The sequence below is a fragment of the Eubalaena glacialis genome, chromosome 2 (genome assembly GCF_028564815.1).
Source record: "Eubalaena glacialis isolate mEubGla1 chromosome 2, mEubGla1.1.hap2.+ XY, whole genome shotgun sequence".
In the NCBI taxonomy this organism is placed as follows: Eukaryota; Metazoa; Chordata; class Mammalia; order Artiodactyla; family Balaenidae; genus Eubalaena; species Eubalaena glacialis.
In genome coordinates this window covers 135469607-135483565 of record NC_083717.1, presented here as the reverse complement: position 1 = coordinate 135483565, position 13959 = coordinate 135469607, and the positions used below count along the sequence as shown (strand labels likewise).

General features: G+C 36.6%; 1 protein-coding gene across 6 annotated transcripts in view; it reads right to left on the bottom strand.

Moving 5' to 3' along the window:
• Positions 1-11779: 11779 nt before the first annotated feature.
• MIA2 (MIA SH3 domain ER export factor 2) overlaps positions 11780-13959 on the bottom strand; it is a 103502-nt gene continuing 101322 nt past the window's right edge. For 3 of the 6 annotated variants that reach the window (XM_061180802.1, XM_061180801.1, XM_061180803.1), the window contains 2 exons: positions 13440-13674; positions 11799-12330 (listed from right to left, as the gene is read on the bottom strand). In XM_061180802.1, the coding sequence (XP_061036785.1) occupies positions 12164-12330; positions 13440-13674 (402 nt within the window). In that variant the 3' untranslated portion in view covers positions 11799-12163. Of the gene's footprint in view, positions 12331-13439; positions 13675-13959 lie in introns of all 6 variants that reach the window. The other 3 variants (XM_061180796.1, XM_061180797.1, XM_061180800.1) reach the window with 2 other exon arrangements.

The following is a 13959-nucleotide window of genomic DNA, read 5'->3' as shown; positions in this document are numbered from 1 at the left end:
ATACACAAGTAAGTAAAAAAAGCTTGTGGAACCAGATTATTCCCTGCATTAATGCTTAAAGGCATCAAATTCAGAAGAGCCACTTGTTTCCTTTTAGCTCATTTATTCTTATGTTCAGCATAATTCTAATAAGCCTGTTCGTCTTGTTTCTCAGTCTCCAGTAGATTAGAAATGGAGAGAAGTGACTGTGAAAGGCACAGAAGTTTACAATCCTAAAAAGAGAACATAACTAATCTTAAGCCATTTGTAAAGGAACTTGAAACAGAATTAAACACCCCTATAACAAGCTTGAAATACACAGCAATGATAAATGTTTGTAATGACCCTGAATCAATAGGAAAGTATATTCAAAATATCTCTGTAGTGAGTTAATAGAGTATCTAATACATCTTAGAAATCTTTTCACACAAGATGGTTAAAATAAATATTTGTGTTTAAAAGAATGGATTTTAGTTAATCAAGAAACATTCACTTAAGTGAAATTTTCTGATAAAACACAGATAAATTAGCTAAGAAATATCATGACTGATAGAGAATATTACTGTGTGCCAAACATGATTTTAACCAGGTAATTAACACATTATCAGTTCACTGATTTGATCATGTTTTACACTAAATTAATAAAATCAACAGAGTATTTGGGCATTTTGTAATCCAAGGGGTCAACAAATCCACAGATCCACATTTTTCAGACCTAGGTAATTACCTGACTCCTTTCACCAAAAAAAGAAAATTAAGTTCTCTTTTTATCATAGTGCATTCTTTCATAATACTTCCTATTATACTAATAAGTATAACTTTATGAAAGTATCAGTTAAGTGAGACTTTAAGATTTCTTTATATAAGTTTAAAGACTAAAATAAAACAGACTCTGAGGGCAAACTATTTCAAAATATAAAGTTAACATAAATATCTAGCAATTTGAAAAACTATCAAAAAGGACTTGAACTTAAGTTGAGAGAAAATCAGTTAACTTTGGTTGAAATAACTATAATTCAAAATGACAAGTTCCAACAAAGAAATGGTAACAAAATTTTTAAAACATCATTTATATCATTTCTAAATAAAGGAGAATCAATATAATTATAGGTTAATAAAAGAACATATGCCAAAAATTGGAACAACCAAGCAAAAATAGAGGGAATGTACCTCAACTTTAAAATGGCCATATATGACAAGCCCACAGCTAACATCACACTCGACAGTGAAAAGTGGAAATCCTTTCCTCTAAGATCAGGAATGTGACAATGGTGCCCACTCTTACCACTTCCATTCAACATAATACTGGAAGTCCTAGCCAGAGCAATTAGGCAAGAAAAAGAAATAAAGGGTATCCAAGTCAGAAAGGAAGAATACTCTGCATTGACATGACATTATACATAGGCACACCTTGTTTTATTCACTTCACTTTGTTGAGCTTTATAGATACTGCAGTTTTTACAAATTGAAGGTTTGTGGCAACCCTGTGCCATTTTTCCAACAATGTTTGCTCACTTTGTATCTCTGTGTCACATTTTGGTAATTCTCACAATATTTCAAACATTTTCATTATTATATTTGTATGGTGATCTGCAATCAGTGATCTTTGGTGTTACTATTGAAATTGTTTTGGGATGCCATGAACTGTGTCCATAAAAGATGGCAAACTTAATTGATTAATGTGTGTTCTGACTGTTCCACAGACCAGCTATTCCCCTATCTCTCTCCCTCTCCTCAGACCTTCCTATTACCTGAGACACAACAATACTGAAATTAGGACAATTAATAGGCCTCAAAGTCCTCTAAGTGTTCCAGTGAAAGGGAGAGTCATTCATCTCTCACTTTAAATCAAACATGTCAAAAGACAAGATAGGCCAAAGGCTAGGCCTCCTGGGACCAAACAGTTAGCCAAGTTGTGAAGGCAAAGGAAAAGTTCTTGAAGGAAATTGAAATTGCTGCTCCAGTGAATACACGAATGATAAGAAAGCTAACAGCCTGATTGCTGTAATAGCGTTTTAGCGCTCTGGAAAGAAGATCAAACCAGCCACAACATTCCTTTAAGCCAAAGCCTAATCCACAGCAAGACCCTAACTAATTTCAATTCTAGGAAGTCTGAGAGAGGCAAGGAAGCTGCAGAAGAAAGTTTGAAACTTGCAGAGGTTGGTTCATAACATTTAAGGAAAGAAGCCGTCTCCATAACATAAAAGTACAAGGTGAAGCAGCAAGTGCTGATATAGAAGCTGCAGCAAGTTATCCAGAAGATCTAGCTAAGACAATTAATGAAGGTGACTGCACTAAACAAAGGATTTTTAATGTAGATGAAACAGCCTTCTATTGGAAGATGCTGCCATCGAGGACTTTCATACCTAGAGAGAAATCAATGCCCGGCTTCAAAGCTTCAAAGGACAGGCTGACTTTCTTGCTAGGGGCTAATGCAGCTGGGGACTTTAAGTTGAAGCCAACGATCATTTACCATTCTGAAAATCCTAGGGTTCTTAGGTAGATTATGCTAAATCTACTCTGCCTATGCTCTATAAATGGAACAACAAAGCCTGGATGACAGCACTTCTGTTTACAGCATGGTTTACTGACTATTTTAAGCCCACTGTTGAGACCTACTGCTCAGAAAAAAAAGATTCCTTTCAAAATATTCCTGCTCATTGACAATGCACCTGGTTACCTAAGAACTCTGATGGAGATGGACAATGAGATTAATGTGTTTTCATGTCTGCTAACACAACATCCATTCTGCAGCCCATGGATCAAGGAGTAATTTCAACATTTAAGTCCTACTATTTAAGAAGAACATTTTGTAAGGTAGAGCTGCCATAGAAAGCAATTCCTTTGATGAATCTGGGCAAAGTAAAGTGAAAACCTTCTGGAAAGGATTCTTCATTCTAGATGCCCTTAAGGACATTCTCATGATTCATGGGAAGAGGTCAAAATACCAACATTAGGACCTCCCTGGTTGCCCAGTGGTTAAGAATTTGCCTGCCAATGCAGGGGACACGGGTTCGAGCCCTGGTCCAGGAAGATCCCACATGTCACGGGGCAACTAAGCCCATGCGCCACAACTACTGAGCTTGCGCACCTAGAGCCCGTGCTCTGCAACAAGAGAAGTCACCGCAATAAGAGGACCACGCACCACAAGGAAGAGTAGCCCCCGCTCACCGCAACTAGAGAAATCCCGCACGCAGCAACGAAGACCCAAAGCAGTCAAAAATAAACAAATAAATAAATAAATAAAAATTATATATATATATATATAAGAATTACATGAGAAGGACTCAAATTCCCTAAGGGCAATTACTTTAAAAATTGAGATATTTAGGAAAGAAAGAAGTTTTTTAAAAAAATCAACATTAACAGAAGTTTGGAAGAAGTTGATTCCAACCTTCATGGATGACTGTGAGGGGTTGAAGACTTCAGTGGAAAAAGTCACTGCAGATGTAGTGGAAACAGCTAGAGAACTAGAATTAGAAGTGGAGCCTGAATATGTGACTGAATTGCTACAATCTCATGATAAAACTTGAACAGATGAGGAGTTGCTTCTTATGGATGAGCAAAGAAAGTGGAGATGGAATCTACTCCTATGAAGATTGCTGAAATGACAACAAAGGATTTAGAATATTACAGCAGAGTTTGAGAGGATTGACTCCAATTTTGAAAGGAGTTCTACTGTGGGTAAAATGATATCAGATAGTGTTGCATGGCTAGAGAGAAAACATTCATGAAAGGAAGAGTCAATTGATGTGGTCAACTTCATTGTTGCCTTATTGTAAGAAATTTCCGGGCTTCCCTGGTGGCGCAGTGGTTGAGAGTCTGCCTGCCGGTGCAGGGGACACGGGTTCGGGCCCTGGTCTGCGAGGATCCCACATGCCACGGAGCGGCTAGGCCCGTGAGCCACAACTACTGAGCCTGCGCGTCTGGAGCCTGTGCTCCGCAACAAGAGAGGCCGCGATAGTGAGAGGCCAGCGCACCACGATGAAGAGTGGCCCCCGCTTGCCGCAGCTGGAGGGAGCCCTCGCACAGAGACGAAGACCCAACACAGCCATGGATGAATAAATAAATAAATATTAGAAAAAAAAAAATCCACACTGCTAAATTTAAAAAAAAAAAAAAAAAAAAAATTTCCACAGTCACACCAACCTTCAGCAACCACCACCCTGATCCATCAATAGCCATCAACACAGAGGCAAGGCCCTCCACCAGCAAAAAATTATGATTTATTGAAGGCTCAGATGATGGTTAGCATTTTTTAGTAATTAAGTATTTTTTCATTACGGTATGTACTTTTTTTTTTAGACATAATGCTATTCCACACTTAATAGACTACAGTATAATAGAAACATAACTTTTATATGCAGTGGGAAACAAAAAAAAATCATGTGACTCTATTGTGATATTCACTTCACTGCAGAGTTCTGGAACCAAACCCGCAATATCTGCAAGGTACGCCTGTATAGTATACCTTAAAGACTGAACCAAAAAACTGTTAGAACTAAGAAACAAATTCAGTAAAGTTACAGGACACAAAATTAATATACAAAAAATCAGTTGTACTTCTAAACATTAACAATGACCTATCCGAAAAGGAAATTAAGAAAGCAATATCATTTACAACAACATCAAAAACAATAAAATACTTAGGAATAAACTTATCCAAGGAAATGAAAGATCTGTGCACCAAAAACTATCAGACACTGATGAAAAAATTGAGGAAGACACAAATAAATGGAAAGATATTCCATGTTCATGGGTTGAAAGAATTAGTACTGTTAAAATGTACATACTACCCAAAGAGATCTACAGATTTAATGCAATTCCTATTCAAAATTCCAATGACATTTTCCATAGAAGCAGAAAAAAAAAATCCTAAAATTTCTATGGAACCACAAAAGACTCCAAATAGTCAAAGCAATCTTGAGAAAGAGGAACAAAGCTGGAGGCATCACATTTCCAGATTTCAAACTGCATTACAAAGCTATAGTAATCAAATCAGTATGGTATTGGCAAAAAAACAAAAACATAGTCTGATGGAATAGAATAGAGGACCCAGAAAAATAAGCCCATGCATATATGGCCAATTAATTTTTGACAAGGCACCAAGTATACACAACAGGGAAAGGATAATCTCTTCAGTAAATGGTGTTGGGGAAACTGGATATTCATATGCAAGCAAATAAAACTGGACCCCTGTTTTACACCACACATAAAAATCAACTCAAAATGGATTAAAGACGAACATAAACCTAGAGCCATAAAACTAGAAGAAAACACAGGTGGTAAGCTTCTTGACATTGGTCCTGGTAATGCTTTTTTGGATTTGACACCAAAAGCAAAGGCAAGCAAAATAAAAAATAAACAAGTGTGATTACATTAAACTGAAAAGCTTCTGCACAGCAAAGGAAACCATCAACAAAATAAAAAGGCAACCTATGACATGGGAGAAAATATTTGCAAACCATATATCTGATACGGAGTTAATATAAAAAATACACAAGGAACTCATACAACTTAATAGCAAAAAAACAAATAACCCAATTTGAAAAGTGGGCAGAGGACCTGAACAAGCATTTTTCCAAAGAAGACATACAAATGGCCAACTGATACATAAAAAGATGCTCAGTATCACTAATCATCAAGGAAATGCAAATCAAAACCACAATGAGATACCACCTCACACCTGTTAGGCTATCTATTATCAAGAAGTCAAAAGATAACAAATGCTGGTGAGGATGTGGAGAAAAGGAAACCGTGTACACTGCTGGTGGGACTATAAACTGGTACAGCTACTATGGAAGAATTATGAGGAAGTCCCTCAAAAAATTAAAAGTAGAATTGCTATATGATCCAGCAATCCCCACATCATGGTATATACCCAAAGAAAATGAAATCAGTATCTTGAAGAGATTTTAGTACCACCATGTTCATGCAGTATTATTTACAATAGCCTATATATGGAACAACCTAAGTGTCCATAGACAGATGAATGAATATATAATATATATAATATATATATAGACAGTTATCAGAGAGCTCTCATGTTGCATGAAAAAACCCACCATCTCTTTTGTAGTACTTGTATCAAATTCTGCTGCTACTTTGAAAGAAAAAGGAGATTTAATTTGAAAAGGTTATCAAGCTAGATGCTTATTTAAGTAAACTCATGATGAACCCTGAACCACACTTGCAGAAACAGACTAAAAATCACCAACTATACTCATAAAATAATTTTATAGCATCTAACCACATCTACAAATTGTCTGGCTTTAAAAAAAAAAGTCAATTTTTTTTTCAACCAACCTGGTTCCAAAGAATGTGATCCTTCCTCTCAACTATCCTCTCTCCCCTGCCCCAAATATTGGTCCCAGAATATATTTTAGAAATATATTCCTAAAGAATTATCCTAAATCTAGGGCGGGGGGGTGGGTAGAGTGTATATACTTTTTAGATGTTATACTATCATATATAATTCTTTAAAAATTCTAAAGAGAAAAAGAAAGAAAACAGCTTTAGTGCTCAGCAAGAAAAGAATAGTCAAACTATATTCACAAAAGGGAAACTTATACAACCATTAAAAATGAGCTTTACCATGACTACATAAAAATTATTTATATTAAAGAATATAAAATTATAGACATAATTACAATACAAAAGATACTTGAAGGATAAAAGGCCTGACAAACTACAACATAAATGCAAAAAATGATTTTGTTTTGGTGATGACCCTGGATGATTTTTTCTTCGGCTTTTGAACATTTTCTAACTCTTCTTATAGGACGACGTTTTACTTTTCTATTTAAAATATTATACAGAGTTATCCAGCCAGGACCAAGAAGCATTCTTTCTTGAAATGTCCAAGCCTATTGCATATCAGTCCAAAATAATGCTCCATTCAATATCTTGAATGTCGCCTTATCCCTTTAACTATCCCTTCAGATGCTGTCCTGATGTTATCAGGGGCTGGGAGTCAGTCTGCCTGATAGAACCTGAAGCTGGGCTCAGAGCCAGTCCATATACTATGCATAGAACCGAGGTATGAGTGTGGAAACAGGGAGATTAGATGAAAATCTGTATACAGATAACTAATAGTTGCTACTGCCATTCCCCTGACACAACCCCAAGCACAAGGTAGTGAGCCAAGATTTGGCTCCAGCTAAAATAATGTATAGATATTCCCTAAAGACACTAAACTGTTTGGAACAAGCAAAAGCGTCTAGTGTGAATGGTGGTGTCCTAGATGAAGCCCTTCTAATTCTGGTATCTGGAGGGCCTACACACAGTCAGCCAGATCCCTATCTGCTCATCCTAAGACAAAGCTTGTCAGTCACAGATGCCCTGTCTCCACTCCTGCCTGCCTCCACACAAAGATCTCCCAGTCTGAATTCTCACTCAAGAAAGAGATCTAACAAGAAAACTGTCTTTCTTACATACAAAAAGGTTTAAACTACAATCAGCTGATCAGTTCATCTTTATTAAACATGGACAACTTTATGAGGCATATAAGGAGAGAAAGGCCAAGATAAGCAAACAAAATTATTAACGCCAGAGAAAACAAATAATTCAGAAGAGCACTTTTAGAAACCTCTAATTTACTACGGAGAAATTCAAGATATTAGATCCTTACAAAAAGGACAGAATCTAAGAAAAAGGAAAGAGGTATAATAAAAAATGCTCTTCAAGATTAAACATAATTGGTGGAAACAAAAATTTTAAATGAATGAGTGGAATACACAGTTAAAATTTTCCAGAAAAAAAGGAGAGAGAGAGAGGAAAATTATGAGAGAAAAGGAATTTACCAAAGATAAAGAACTTCCCAGAGTTTTAGGATGTGAGACATGAGTCTTCAGAGTTTAAGTTCCTAACAATTTGGGAGCCAGGAGTGCACAAGTCAAATATGTCCCCAGGAGAGAGATTGCTGTGAGGAGTCTAGTTAGCTGACAGCCTCTGGCCAATGCAGCTTCAGCATTCATGCCAAGCCCAGGTTCTCCCTGGTGTCTGCTTCTGGCAAGGAAGAACACGCAGGGGTGCTAGAGCAGACCATTCCCACCCAATGAGGAACCCTTCTAATAGGCCGTCTCTGCCCTGGTGACCGCCACTGCCCCAGCTCGGGCTTTCTGGGAGCTGCACTGTAATCTGAGGCTCTTCCTACCCAACCTTCCTTCCTGCCCTTCTCTCTTTTCACAGATGTCAATCTGAACCATGGTCTGAAGGTTTTCTCCACCTCATTCTGCATTCTCGCCCCTTAATCCTTCACAGGTGTTCTCCCTCGATAAATCTCTTTATGTCTAACTACATCTTAGAATCTGCTTCTCAGAGGACCTGAACACAAAAATGAGTGAAAAAAGTCTCACTTGTAGATGCATTAAACTGTGATTTTTTAGAATACCAAGGATAAAGAAAAAAAATCCTAAAAGTTTCCACAGGAAAAAGGTCACCAACAAAGAGAAAAGAATCAAATTCCCTTCAAACTTCTCATCAGCAACAACAGATATTACAATATACTGATGTTAATTAACTGATATTAAAAGAACGATACATTCAAAATTCTGACACAGAATTCTATACCCATATAAACTAACCCCAAAAAAGGGGTTGGAGGGCTGAATTTTCAGACATGCAAGGATTCACAAATTTTACATTCCCTACATCCTTTCCTAGGAAATTACTTGTGAACTCCAGCAAAACAAAAGACTTAAATGTAAAAAACGGCAAGATAGAGGGTTTATAAAACAGGAGCAACCCCAAGATATCAGTTAAAAGGCAGGCTCTGTTCCCAGGCCTAGAGAGCAGCCAGTGTGGTTTGCAGCAGGAGGACAAAGGCCTGCAAAATAAGTCTTTAACAAATGCATAAACAATAATATATCCAACAGAAAAGATATGAAAGGGAATTTTTTAAATTAGGGTATGATAATGGCAAATAATATGAGGGGGGAAAAAACTACATTAGGAAAGTGGGCAGGGGGATTGTATTCTTGGCCCAAGTATAAAGCTAACCAAAATATGTCATTATTTTAGGATATTATTGGTAAACGGGGGAAGAGAGAACAGGTAAGAAAAAATTACTCATTTGACCCTGATGTTTAAAAAACAGTCTCTTCTGAGTGGCCCAGAAATTATGATACTGGCATTCATAGAAAAGGAAATGCAAACTTCATACAGTTGACCCTTAAACGATGTCCGTGGCAGGGGCGGGGGGCAGTTAAGGGTGTCGACCTTCCATGCAGTTGAAAATCTATGTATAACCTATAGTCAGCACTCCTTATCCGCAGTTTCTCCATATTCAAGGTTCCTCCATATCCGAGGTTCTGCATCTGCAAATTGCAACCAGCCGTGGATTGTGTAATACCATCGTATTTACTGTTGAAAAAAATCTGGATATAAGTGGACCTGCACAGTTCAAACCCATGTTGTTTAAGGGTCAACTGTATATGATTTGGTCTGCTGGTGAACAACATTTAATGATGATAATGTTATAAATGCTACCCATGATTTTCAAATTTTATTTTATTTTTTGAAAGATTTATTTATTATTTATTTATTTAATTAATTTATTTTTGGCTGCGTCAGGTCTTAGTTGCAGCACGCGGGACCTTCACTGAGGCGTGCAGGATCTTTCGTTGCAGCGTGCAGGCTTCTCTCTAGTTGTGGCGTGTGAGTTTTCTCTTCTCTAGTTGTGGCACGCAGGCTCCAGGGCGCATGGGCTCTGTAGTTTGAGGCACGCGGGCTCTCTAGTTGAGGCACACGAGCTCAGTAGTTGCGGCGCACGGGCTTATTTGCCCCACAGCATGTGGGATCCTAGTTTCCTGACCAGGGATTGAACTGGCGTCCCCTGCATTGCAAGGCAGATTCTTTACCACTGGACCACCAGGGAAGTCCCTGATTTTCAAATTTTAGATCAACTGTGGGCCAAGTACAGAAGGTAGGTTATGCTTGTAAATCAACTATACTTCAGTTTAAAAAAATAAAAATAAAAAAAAGGAAGACAGGGGCTTCCCTGGTGGCGCAGTGGTTGAGAGTCTGCCTGCCAATGCAGGGGACATGGGTTCGAGCCCTGGTCTGGGAGGATCCCACATGCCGTGGAGCAACTGGGCCCGTGAGCCACAACTACTGAGCCTGCGTGTCTGGAGCGTGTGCTCCGCAACAAGGGGGGCCGCGGTGGTGAGAGGCTCGCGCACCGTGATGAAGAGTGGCCCCTGCTCGCTGCGGCTGGAGAAGGCCCTCGCACAGAAACGAAGACCCAACACAGCCAAAAATAAATAAATTAAAAAAAAAAAAAAAGAAGACAGGTTATGCTTGTAGGCATAATATAATTATTAGCAACCTTGAAAATATAAATGTATAGCTAAGAGAAAATAGGATTTTGGCTAGGGTAGGGGAAGAAGGGAAGTGGAATAAAGAGAAGGGATACTAATAGAGGTTTAAATATATTAAAAATTACAAAGGCAACAATAGAAAACTTTAATTTGGATAAACATCAAACATGAAGAGGAAAGGAAAATGGGGATGGGAATAATACAAGTGCATTAAGTCCCAATTTTTCATCTCAAGGAATCAATATACTAACTGATAAATTTAATAAATTAAGTTGATAAATCAGAGGTATAAGATTATCTTCTAAAATTCTAAAATCATCAGAATTAAAAAGGGAAATAAGAATTAAAAGAGAAACTGACTAGGATGTATAAATGGGGATAAAGAGTAAATGGAGAAAACTTGCTATTCATCCTAAAATACTATTATTTGATTTATTCCCATTTGTTTATATTACTTTAATAAATATATTTTAAAACTAATTATGTTCCTTTATTCTGGGATCCCAAAGTATTTTAGACCAGTCAGCCCATATCAAGTCTTCTTGCCTTCCACCATGCTCTCATCCAATGGTCTCCTTGCCTCCTCTACGATTCTGCTTCTCTCTCTACTAATGTTTGTTTGCCTTCTCCTCTCTCCTTCTCTTCTGTCTTAAGCCAAGACAAGTCTCCCCTATCCCAGGGCAAACAAAAAAATTTTACTTGATTGGAGCATTCCACATCACTCCTCTTCCGTTGTTCTTTCTTTCCCTTTCCAACTTGAAAAAATAGTCTATTTCCCCCTGAAATCTGGCTTTTAACACCAAATGTAATAACGATGCTTTTATAATCCTCATTCTACTTATTATTTTATCCAGGCATTTCACACAGATCCTTTCTTTTTCGCCTTTTTTCTAAGCCTAGTTAGCCTATATTCTATACATAAATAGTATATTTATTACCTACACTTAATTGCCTTTCCTTTCATAATCATACTAATGTGCAAGATGACTAATAATAGAACACAAACCTGAGTTAGAGAGACATTCTAAAGATACTGAGTCCAAAGCTCAAAATGACACACTGCCTCAATACAGTTACCTTATAGTAAATCTCAACATTCCCCACTAAAAACAGTAAATATCTTACAAATGAAGAGAAAAACAAGAAAAAAAAAAAAAACTGCATACGAAATCAGTGAATGAACTAAGAAGATCCAAATTCTGAAATTTGTCATTAGACAATATCCTGGTTTTCTTTAAAATATAGTGAACTTTGACTTTTAAGTGTATTAATTTGTTGCTTTGGGTCATTCATGTCTATTTGCAAGAAAGAGGACACATTTTTGGTTAAGATAACTGAATGGGAAAGACCCATATAAAGCATTAGTTTTGAGCCTCAAAGCTATCGGCAGAAGTAAAGAAACTAACTAATGGAGCCATATTTATAAAAAAAACTAGCTGATTTTATTATTATCAATGCCAAACAAGTCTTTAAATCAATTAATATTTATTTAATTAAGCATAAAGTTACTTTCACATTTGTCTACAACCATAGTAAATACAGTTCTTGGAATAAAGACACAGCCTTTGGAGTTCAAATTATCCCCAACTGCAAGATTACATATATAAAACTCTCATTATTGTTTATGTGATAGTGGATGGGTTAAATTAAAATAATTAGACTATCTAGAATAAAATAAGATGGAAATAATTTACTCATAAGATTCATATTTAAATCATCTTTATTTACAAAATACTATCCTGAGAATTATAATTCCATTAAGCTTCAATTTGAGCAAAAATATAATCACTTAAGTAACAGCAGTTACTTAAACTGAAAATGAGAGAGAAGTCAAAATTACTTTTGAGGGAAGACCAACAATATTGTCAAGTTTCTTGCTGTGGTTCTGGATGTTCAGTAGTAGGCTCATTTGAGGGCGGAATCAGCCCTGATGGGAACTCACTTCTACTTTCAGGATGCGGGGGTGGAGGGAAAAATCCAGCTCTTGGGGGAAGATAATGAGGAAAGACTCTTGGTGGACAGATATTTCTCACTGTTCAAAGAGATTGGTAAAAGACATTTTTTAACTTTCAGCACCTGTACTGCAGCCCCAGTAAATCATTAGCTTATAACTGCTAGTATCTATCTTTATTTTCAAAAGTTGACACCAGAATAATTACCTGATCTAACAAATGAATTTTTACAACATTGAGCAACACATATTCTCTTCAACTACACGCGATTAAAGGGAATATCATTAATTTAGGTGCAACTTTTTTGTCCTATGAAAATCTAACACCTTAACACTTTTTGAAAAGAACAATTATTTCAAAATCTAGTAAAACTTACTCTAAAAAAAGCTTTCATGTAATATAATTTTCACCAGACTTAAAACTCAGATCAGTAATTACCACCAAGTCTAATTTGATATTATCCTAAAATATTTCCAGTTATATCAAAAACTGTCTTTAAATTTCCCAATTAAAATTCATTTTAATTCACCTTAAACTTTAAAAATAGAGGCGGAATGAGGGAAGGAATGACTATATTAGGCAAATGATAGGCTTTTTCCTAGTGTTTGGTAACCCTGTATTTATTCTGCTGAAACCTATAGTTCTAAACGGCAATGCATAGACATAAAAGCAATAATTATTCCGTTTTTCGTATGTGAGGCTACGAGGAATTTCAATAAATTCAACAATTAGTCCAAACATGATAAACACATTTTAGGTTTTAAACAAATAAGACTGCATGGGAGCTACTTATGAAAAAAAGATTTTAAAAAATACTTTAGCCAGTCATTTTAATGCAAAAATATAAATTGAAATTACTTTTACTAATTGACAGAGTACCCAATTTCTATCAAATAAGATACAAACAATTTTAGTCTTAACATAAGACTGCTGCAAAGAGCCAATGATTTTCTTGATACTGAATCATAGAAATAATTCCACATTATTAAGATGAATCAAGTTGAAGCCTCATTACTGATGAGGCCTCATTACTGATGGCTGGCTATCTTCCCAATCTGGAAAACTAATGGCACACTCACAGAAGCTGAGAAAAATTTTCCTCCACTGTATTACTACATGAATATAAAGTAAAATTAATATTTCTGATCTACTCTATAAGACATATATTAAGCTTAAAAAGAAAGCATACCTGCAAATGGAGGAGGTGCTGGGCCAGGGAAATCCCTTGGTGGAAAATAATCGCGGGAAACTCCGTACATGCTTCCTGGAGGAGGTGGAGGAAAAGGAGGACCCCTTCTAATGAAAGGACCCCTTGTACCCATTGGAAACAATGGGCCTCTGATTGGAGGGTGAGGTGGAGGAACCAAGCCAGGGCCAGGTGCTTCATTTTCAATGGGATGAGATGAATCAGGCACGTTTAAATTCTACAGCAAATTGACAAATGGCAGTCATTAAACAACAGCAAAATCTGCAATAGTTTTCCTGAAAAGCTTAGGCTTAGAAGAAAGCATCTAGGCACCTAGGCAGAAAGCAGTCTATGATATCCTAAAAGGCTCCAGAGAAAGATTCGGTTTTCTACATCAGATGAATTTTAGCTATCATGAATATTTTATTAACTCAACAGAAAACAGCTTTAACCAACAAAGTAATAATCTGGCTAAAGATAAAACATAAGAATAGTCGAAGAGTACCAAAATATACATTTCTTT